The sequence below is a fragment of the Rhinopithecus bieti genome, unplaced genomic scaffold (genome assembly GCF_001698545.2).
Source record: "Rhinopithecus bieti isolate Rb0 unplaced genomic scaffold, ASM169854v2 scaffold_61298, whole genome shotgun sequence".
Classification (NCBI taxonomy): Eukaryota; Metazoa; Chordata; class Mammalia; order Primates; family Cercopithecidae; genus Rhinopithecus; species Rhinopithecus bieti.
Window position 1 is genome coordinate 1,340,956 of NW_016823727.1, and position 9,480 is coordinate 1,350,435.

Below are 9,480 nucleotides of genomic sequence, written 5' to 3' on the forward strand. Positions count from 1 at the left end.
CCCTCTCCCCTTTTTTTTTTTTTTTTTTTTTTTTTGAGATGGAGTCTCGCTCTGTCCCCCAGACTGGAGTGCAGTGGCCTGATCTTGGCTCACTGCACGCTCCGCCTCTCAGGTTCACACCATTCTCCTGCCTCAGCCTCCCGAGTAGCTGGGACTACAGGAGCCCACCACCACACCCGGCTAATTTTTTGTATTTTTAGTAAAGACAGGGTTTCACCATGTTAGCCAGGATGGTCTCGATCTCTTGACCTCATGATCCGCCCACCTCGGCCTCCCAAAGTGCTGTGGGATTACAAGCGTGAGCCAGTGCGCCTGGCCTCATAATTGAACTTTTTAAAAACATAACTAGCTATACCATCAGGGTTTTTGGTTTGGGGTTTGGATAAATGTAAATAGTTATCTTTCTGTAGTTGGTTCCTACAGTCCTTTCACTTTTCTTTCGGAAACACAATAATCTGGTAGGTTATTTCTCATCTGCCACTTGTGTCTTTTTTCCTTAGTAATAATTTTGGTATTCTTATCCTTTGCACTTATACTCCTTTTTTTCTGAGCTTCTCCAACAATGCCAAGGTATTTTCTTATTACAAGATGCATAGCATAAGCCAGCTCTGATTTTTTTCCATTTATTTTTCCTTTCCTGTGTGTACTAGTAAACTACTTTGGTTAGCTGTTTCCTCCTTAAAACTTCAGAATCAGAGGTTAAAAGTGAAACTGAATTTACTCTAACTTCCGTCATGTTAGCTTTTAACTTTTTTTTTAATGTTTAAAGTAATAATTGAAGTATAGGATTATACAGTAAAACCACACTCACCAGAGGTAACTAACCCCACTATTAACAGTTTGGTGTCCTACTAGAATTTTTCCGTGAGATACTTATTAGACAATTAAATACATACACATATTTACACATCCTATTCTTTGCCTTGCTTTTTACACTCGTAGACTTCTTCCTATGTTAGTACATGTAAATTTACCCCATTGGTTCTCATGGCTTCTATTATAGTATTCCAGTTTTTACACTTATTCATTCCTTATTAGTAGACATTTGGATTGTTGCCAGTTTTGTTATTATATCCAGTACTACAATGTGCATTTTGTGGCACTGTATATGTATTTTTGCCCACTTTTGTTAGTATAGTCATGTTAGTATAGGCATGCGTTGCTCATTTAACGATGGCTATGTAACCTGAGAAATGCATCATTAGGCAGTTTTGTCATTGTGAACATCATAGAGTGTACTTTCACAAACCTACTACACATCTAGGCTATATGCTATAGCCTAGTGTTCCTAGGCTACAAACCTAGGACAAACCTGCATAGCGTGTTACTGTTCTCAATACCATAAGCAGTTGTAACACAATAGTAAATACTTGTGTATCTAAATAGAGAGAAGTTTCCATAAAAATATGGTATTTTATTGTATATGTGGTACATTGTTGACTAAAATGTGCTATGCATGACTGTATTTCTATAAAATAGTTTCTTAGAGGTGAAATTGCTGGGTCTAGAAGGTATACATTTTAACTTTTGATGGGTACTTCCAAATTGTTCTCTGAAAAGATGTTGATCCAGTTTATGCTCATGTCAGCAGTGTATGAGGATCAATGCTTATTTCCTCACCTCTTCCTCAATTCTGGATTTTATCCATCTTTAATGAAAATAGTATCCTTTATTTTATCTCCTTTGATTTTGTTTAAGATCGATATTTTAACCATTTTCTATATGAAGATTATAAAATACTGGTTTTCTTTGCATTTAAACTTTACTTTCAGATGATAGGCAGTGTCTCATGGCAAGTGATCCTTCTCGGATACTGAATGGAAAAGAGATCAGCCTGAAGTTAAAATTTCATATTAATAATTCTCAGAAAAAAACTTGCTGTGACTGAGTTGACAGTATTAGCATTTGTTTCAAGTATGTTCAATTATTTAATAAAATGTAATGTCATAAAGAAGGCTGTGATTCTTAACAAATGATTTCTGTTAAACACACTGATTATCCTAATTTCAAAGCTTTATTAAGGAGAAAAATAAAGAAGTACCACTCATTAGGTTGGACATGCTTCCTATCAGAATGTTCTTACCAACTTAAATCTCTCCAGAGATTTAAGGAAAGAAATCTTATAGTTTCATCATCTTATTTATAATAAAGTCTGTAGGTTTGGTTTAAAGATTGTTTAATTATAAAAGTTAAAAATTATATGCCCACAGCTCTTCTCTGTCTTTTCAAGGTTCTCGCTTCTGCCTGTTCTTTACTCCCTAAGATCAGAAATCATTTGCAGAATTCTTTCTGTGTACCATGTACTGCACTGGTCGCTGAGATCTAGAAATGCACAAGGGAGTCTCCGCCTTCAGTATGCATGACACTGAAGGAGGAATGATTAACTATGTTGAGAGAGGAATAATGTTCCTTCTAGAAAGTGAACTCTGAGCTGTATTTTAAGGGATCAGTAAGTATTAGCCAGGAAAACAAGGCTAGGAAGGGACCTTCCAAGACAATAGGATAGCATTTAGTAATTTACTCAACAGTTTTTATTGAATACCTATTGTATGCTTGTTCTCACCTTAGCACATTTGCTCTTGTTCTCCCTGGGATACTACTCCCCTAGATCTTTCTGGTTTTTGGTTTTTTTGTTTAACTCTGCCATCTTTCTCCACTCAAATGTCACCACCTCAGAAATGCCTTCTCTAACCACCTTACCTGAACCTTCCCATTTTCTAATATATATACTTTATAGTAATGCAGAATTTTTGTTACCTAAAATTGATGTATGTATATTCATATATATGTATATTATTTATATAAAATATTTGAAATTATATATTTGTTATTTCCCCTCTTTTTCATGAAGGCAAACTTAATCTCTTAATTGCTATTTCTCTAGTACCTGGCATATACTTTCAAATTTTTTTTTTTTTTGAGACAGTGTCTTCCTGTGCCAGGTTAGAGACTGGAGTGCAGTGTGTCTTCACAGATGCAATCATGGCGTGCTACCCCTTCAAACTCCTGGCCTCAAGCAATCCTCCCACCTCAGCCCTCCTAAGTAGCTGGGACTACAGGCATGTGCCACAGCACCCAGCTAATTCTCTCTTTTTTTTTTTTCTTTTTTTTTTGAGACAGGGTCTCACTCTGTCACCCAAGCTGGAGTGCAGTGGTGTGATCACAGCTCACCGAAGCCTCCACTTCCCCAGGCTTAGGTGATCCTCCCACCTCAGCCTGTGTGAGTAGCTGGGACTACAGGTGTGCACGTCCACACCCAGCTAATTTTTGTATTTTTTATAGAGATAGGGTTTCGCCATGTTGCCCAGGCTGGTCTGCAACTCCTGGGCTCAAGTGATACATCTGCCTCAGCCTCCCAAAGTGCTGGGATTACAGGTGTGAGCTACTGCACCCAGCCCCAGCTAATTCTTACATTTCACCTCTTAATAACTCTGAGCAAGATATAGGACGTATAGTGTCTCTGCATTTTATATCATTAGACAACCTGAAACCTGGGAAGTTTATTTGCCTAATTTCAAATGGATAAGTAGGTTTAAACCATGGTGCTTTGACTCCTGTTTAATACTTTTTCTACTCTTATGCTGCTGAGATTACTTAGAAATTCAGGAAAGAACTTTTGACCTTTCTAATGTCTTGTTATTCATAGTAAAATCCTGGATATCTCATTTATAGGGATTCTAGTATCTCATCTGAAACATACAGTGAACCATTTTTCTCCTAAAATTGGTTGCTTGCCTACTATAAAAAAATTCTAGGGCCTGGGAGCAGTGGCCCATGCCTGTAATCCCAACACTTTGGGAGGCCAAGGCAGGCAGATCACCTGAGGTCAGGAGTTCAAGACCAGCCTGGTCAACGTGGCAAAACTCTGTATCTACTAAAAATACAAAAAATAGCCGCATGTGGTGGTGCACATCTGTAATCCCAGCTACTGGGGAGGCTGAGGGAGGAGAATCGCTTGAACCCAAGGAGGCGGAGGTTGCAGTGAGTGGAGATCATGCCATTGCACTCCAGTCTGGGCGACAGAGCAAGACTCTGTCTCAGCTGGGCGCAGTGGCTCAAGCCTGTAGTCCCAGCACTTTGGGAGGCCGAGACGGGTGGATCACGAGGTCAGGAGATCGAGACCATCCTGGCTAACACGGTGAAACCCCGTCTCTACTAAAAAATACAAAAAACTAGCCAGGCAAGCTGGCGGGCGCCTGTAGTCCCAGCTACTCGGGAGGCTGAGGCAGGAGAATGGCGTAAACCCGGGAGGCGGAGCTTGCAGTGAGCTGAGATCCGGCCACTGCACTCCAGCCTGGGCGACTGAGCGAGACTCCGTCTCAAAAAAAAAGACTCTGTCTCAAAACAGTAAAATAATTTGAATTGCCCTTTCTTTTAAAAGGTATTTACCTCTATCCAAAGCAAATTTTTTTTAATATATGCTTTTGCTTTTTTTAAAGAACAATCTTTATTCCATTTCTATGAAATGTGAAGTTAAAGCCCCAACTCTTTTAGTTTGCTTTTAGTTTGAAATATTACTTGCAAGTGTTCTTATAAACTGGCTGATTGATGAGCTACTATTTAAATGTCTAAGCATTCCTCATTTCTCATTTTGTTATCAGCTATACAAAACACAGACTTATCAAATCTTTCTAGAGTAATTTTAGTTTAGTAATATGTTATTTTTAAATATTTGGACTAGCTGTAAGGTTTATAAAACTTGTTTAATAATATCTGATTTGTGCTTTTATTACTGTTTTTAATAGGCAAGAAAACAGCATATCACTGGTGAAAGCTTACTGGAATGAACTTTTTACTCTTGGTCTTGCCCAGTGCTGGCAAGTGATGAATGTAGCAACTATATTAGCAACATTTGTCAATTGTCTTCACAATAGTCTTCAACAAGGTAAAAAGCACCTTCCTTACTACCTTTTCCAGGATGTAGAAGGAGGCATGAATTTCATTAAATGTTATGACTAAAGATAGTTAATTATTATTATATTTGTGTTTTAGGTACCATTGCTCTTCTTTAGATAATTTTATAAATTTACCAATACTCTAAAAATATTTTTTAAATAGAATGCAACAAAATTGAAAACAGTATGCTTAAGTCTCACAGGCTGTTTCTGACCAGGTCTTGTAAATTTTTGTGCAACTATCAAAGAATCCAGGGTGAGCTTATGTACAGGTGGTCAAATATTTTAAAACATATACTACTCAGCAATTTTTAAGCAACCTTTTCTTTATTATAGCCCTTTGAATCCTAAGACAGGTTGATTTTGTATCAATTCATCAGGGTGTATTCTCTCACCTAAATAGTTCTGAAGAGTCAGGGAACAATCCTTTTTATTCTGTTTTTCCGTTCCTAGATGCCAAGGTATTTGCAGCCTTCATTCATTTCACAACACGAGCAATCACTGATTCATAAGTGCTTAACTATAGAATGGCTTATGACTACCCAAAACAGTGCCCTATCAACACATGGGGAAAATTGCCTTTTGAGCTCAGGAATAATTTTTATAAATTGGTGACTACCTTTTAGTTCCTTAGCATATTCTGTCGTTGTTTTATACAATTTTTAAATCATTTGCTTCCTCCTTATATTTAACAGCAGAGGGGGTAATCACCTTAAAATGTCATCAATAATAGATCTACTAGAAGGCAGCATCACATTCCCATCTTACTCATGGACCCCTACCCCTGGTTCATGTCTTATATGCCTGTAATGGTTATAAAGCCTACCTTCAGGAAAGCTATGGTTGACTAATTACTAATGGATGGGTTTTAAACATGTCCCTCTAAAATAAATTAAAGTCTTTATTGTAAAACTTTATTCTGCTTCAGTTTTTTTCTTCTTAACAGTGTTTTTACTAAATATTTGTTTTTATTATAGTAGTCTTGGTAGTGAAACATGTAGATGGTTTTGCTCATTTTTTCCCAACCAACATAAACTTAAATAAAATCCTATTACCAAACTTTGAGTCTTACGTACTTTTAGTTGTCTAGTGTTTCAGATAGTTATCTTTACATCCTATCTTCTCAAAGGTATATCTTGAAAGCAAACATTTCAGCCAGGTGGGGTGGTTCACGCCTGTAATTCCAGCACTTTGGGAGGCTGAGGTGAGATTGCTTGAGCCTAGGAGTTTGAGACTAGCCTGGACACCATTGGTACCCCACCACTACAGAAATTTTTTAAAAATTAGCTGGCCATGGTGGTGCATGCCTATAGTCTCAGCTACTTAGGAATCTGAGGCAGACGATTACTTGAGCCCAGGAATTTGAGGTTGCAGTGAGCTATGACTGCACCACTATACCCTAGCCTGGACAACAGAGTGAGACCCATTTCTTAAAAAAAAATAAAAACAAAAGGGCGGCGGGCGGTGGGCGCGGTAGCTCACACCTGTAATCCCAACACTTTGGGAGGTCTAGGAGGGTGGATCACAAGGTCAGGAGTTCAAGACCAGCATGGCAAACATGGTGAAACTCCGTCTGTACTAAAAATACAAAAAAAAATTAGCTGGTGTGGTGGCAGGCCCCCGTAATCCCAGCTACTCGGGAGGCTAAGGCAGAGAACTGCTCGAACCCAGGAGGCAGAGGTTGCAGTGAGCCGAGATCGCGCCACTGCACTCCAGCCTGGGCAAAAGCCAGACTCCATCTCGACAAAAACAACAACAACCACAAAAACACAAAGGGGCTGGGCGCAGTGGCTCACACCTGTAATCCTAGTACTTTGGGAGGCCAAGGTGGGTGGACCACCTGAGGTCAGGATTTTGAGACCCCACCTCTACTAAAAATACAAATATTAGGCCGGGCACAGTGGCTCATGCCTGTAATTCCAACATTTTGGGAGGCTAAGGTGGGTGGATCACCTGAGGTCAGGAGTTCAAGACCAGCCTGACCAACATAGTGAAACTCCCATCTCTACTAAAAATACAAAATCAGCCAGGCATGGTTGCGCATGCCCGTAATCCCCGCTACTCGGGAGGCTGAGGCGGGGCAGTTGCTTGAACCTGGGAGGCAGAGGTTGCAGCGAGCCAAGATCATGCCATTGTACTCTAGCCTGGGCAACAAGAGTGAAACTCTGTCTCAAAAAACTAATAAATACATACATAAAGGCTGGGTGCAGTGGCTCACGCCTGTTACCCTAGCACTTTTTGGGAGACTGAGGCGGGCAGATCACTTGAGTCCAGGAGTTTGAGACCCGTCTGGGAAACATGGAAAAACCCCACCTCTACAAACACTAGAAAAATTAGCCAGGTGTGGTGGCGCATGCCTGTGATCCCAGGTACTTGGGAGGCTGAGATGGGAGGATCACCTGAGTCTGGGAGTTTGAGGCTGCAGTGAGCCATGATGGCACCATGGCACTCCAGCCTGGGCAACAGAGTGTGACCTTGACTAGAAAAATAAAAATTTGGCCAGGCGCGATGGCTCAGGCCCGTAATCCTAGTACTTTGGGAAGCTGAAGCAGGCAGATCACTTGAGGTCGGGAGTTCAGGACCAGCCTGACCAACATGCAGAAACCCTGTCTCTACTAAATTTTGAACCTGGGAGGCGGAGGTTGCAGTGAGCTGAGATCATGCCACTGCACTTCAGCCTGGGTAACAGAGCAAAATTCGGTCTCAAAAAAGAAAAAAAAAAAAACACAACGAGGACAGGCGTGGTGGTTCATGCCTGTAATCCAAGCACTTTGGGAGGCTGAGGCAGGTGGATCACCTGAGGTCAGGAGTTCAAGACTAGACTGACCACCATTGGGAGGCTGAGGCAGGTGGATCACCTGAGGTCAGGAGTTCAAGACTAGACTGACCACCATGGAGAAACTCTGTCTCTATTAAAAATACAAAATTAGCCCAGTGTGGTGGTGCATGCCTGTAATCCCAGCTACTGGGGAGGCTGAGGCAGGAGAATCACTTGAACCCAGGAGGTAGAGGTTGCGGTGAGCCGAGATCGCGCCATTGCACTCCAGCCTAGGCAACAAGAGTGAGACTTCATCTCAAAAAAAACACACACACACACAACAAACAAACAAATAATAATAAAATAAATAATAATAAAATGCAAATATAATTTAACTATAAATATGCAGCTTTCATCTAGGACCTTTAACAACACAGTCAAATTTCCTAGTAACACATGGTAACAAGAGCAAAGGCCAATTCATTCACAGAAAAACCAAGGCTCAGTGGTGGGATCAGTCAACAATAGCATTTGTGAAGAATGTTGAAGAGTTTGTGCTCTGTTGAAGCAATTACCAACTCAGGAAATATTTTACCTTATACACAACTATAAGGAGAGGATACTGTGGGGGGGGCCTCTGAGGTTCATTCTTTTCCAGCAGTTGTCTGATAAATTTTTCAATTGCCTTCTCTGACATGCCACACTGATGGCCTGTCTGTCTCACCAAATCAACAGTCTCTGAAAGTTTGTCATAAATGCTGAGTTCGTTGGCAGCAAGATCCATGTCTTCCAATATAAAATCCCTGAGAGAGACGGAGAGAAAATAAATGTAAAAAGAAAGGTGGTTTATTTAGGTACTTCCTCTTCAGTTACTTGACCATCTGTAGAGAAGGACCTGTTTTGTGTTTTCCGCAATCCTCTACAGACCAATACTTTTATCAAACACAATGAATACGTAGAGACAATGTCAAATTGCCAAACAAGTTTTAAAATACTAGTTAACTGTGGGCCAGGAACAGTTTACAGACCTGCACTAGTTCCCAAACACTGAGGAGCACTGGTCTAGAGCACAATATGTCCTAATGGGACTCTGAAGCACTAACGACATCCAAAAAAAGATTTCTGACACCAATGATGGGAGATCTGCTACTGGTGATTTCCTAAAATAAAAAAAAAATGGATTATGCATAGTGTTGTTGATCAATTATTTCTTTCCAATTATACCAGATAGACTTTTAGCAACACAAGAGGAAGAACTGATCACTGAAGATTACTGAAGGTGACTGACTTTGAGCAACAGGCTGATAAGCTTTGTTCTTTGCAGAGCAAAGATTTCAGACAACACAAAAACCATGGCATGCGGCTTGCAGTCCTCAACACTTTTCTTTCTACTTTTTTAAAAAAATTTCTTCTAGAGCAAACAGAGTCCTCATGCTTTTCTACAAATACAATTTTAGAAAATAAAGGGCATATTTTATTTGTATTTTATATACTTAAAAGACTTAAGATTTTTAACTAATTTAAAAATTCAATTTGTGTTCTTATAGTTATTTTACAGCCAGATTGTTTCATCATGTCCAGAGAACAAAAGGTAAAAAGTAATGGGGCAAAGTAGAGTTCTCTCTGTATCATTTGTAAAATGAAATTAAATAGTTCCAAGGCTGGGTGCAATAGCTCATGTCTGTAATCCCAGCACTTTGGGAGGCCAGGGCAGGAGGATCACTTGAGACCTGAAGTTTAAGACCAGCCTGGGCAATATAATGAGACCTCGCCTCTACAAAAAAAGAAAAGAGGCCAGGCGCGGTGTCTCATGCCTGTAATCCCAAC

General features: G+C 40.0%; 1 protein-coding gene and 1 long non-coding RNA gene across 6 annotated transcripts in view; one reads left to right on the forward strand and one right to left on the reverse strand.

The window, feature by feature from the left end:
* NR2C1 (nuclear receptor subfamily 2 group C member 1) overlaps positions 1–9,480 on the forward strand; it is a 61,948-nt gene that overhangs the window by 38,354 nt on the left and 14,114 nt on the right. For all 5 annotated transcript variants that reach the window (XR_001883279.1, XM_017861745.1, XM_017861742.1 and 2 more), the window contains exon 11: positions 4,746–4,885. Coding sequence is in view for 4 of the 5 variants with exons in the window: in XM_017861745.1 (XP_017717234.1) it covers positions 4,746–4,885 (140 nt within the window). In the remaining variant the exon portion in view is untranslated. The remainder of the gene's footprint in view (positions 1–4,745; positions 4,886–9,480) is intronic.
* Positions 8,253–9,480, reverse strand: part of LOC108521789 (uncharacterized) — a 2,714-nt gene continuing 1,486 nt past the window's right edge. Inside the window, exons 2-3 of the long non-coding RNA XR_001883280.1 lie at positions 8,682–8,813; positions 8,253–8,456 (exon numbers count right to left, since the gene is read on the reverse strand). This is a non-coding gene — a long non-coding RNA (uncharacterized LOC108521789). The remainder of the gene's footprint in view (positions 8,457–8,681; positions 8,814–9,480) is intronic.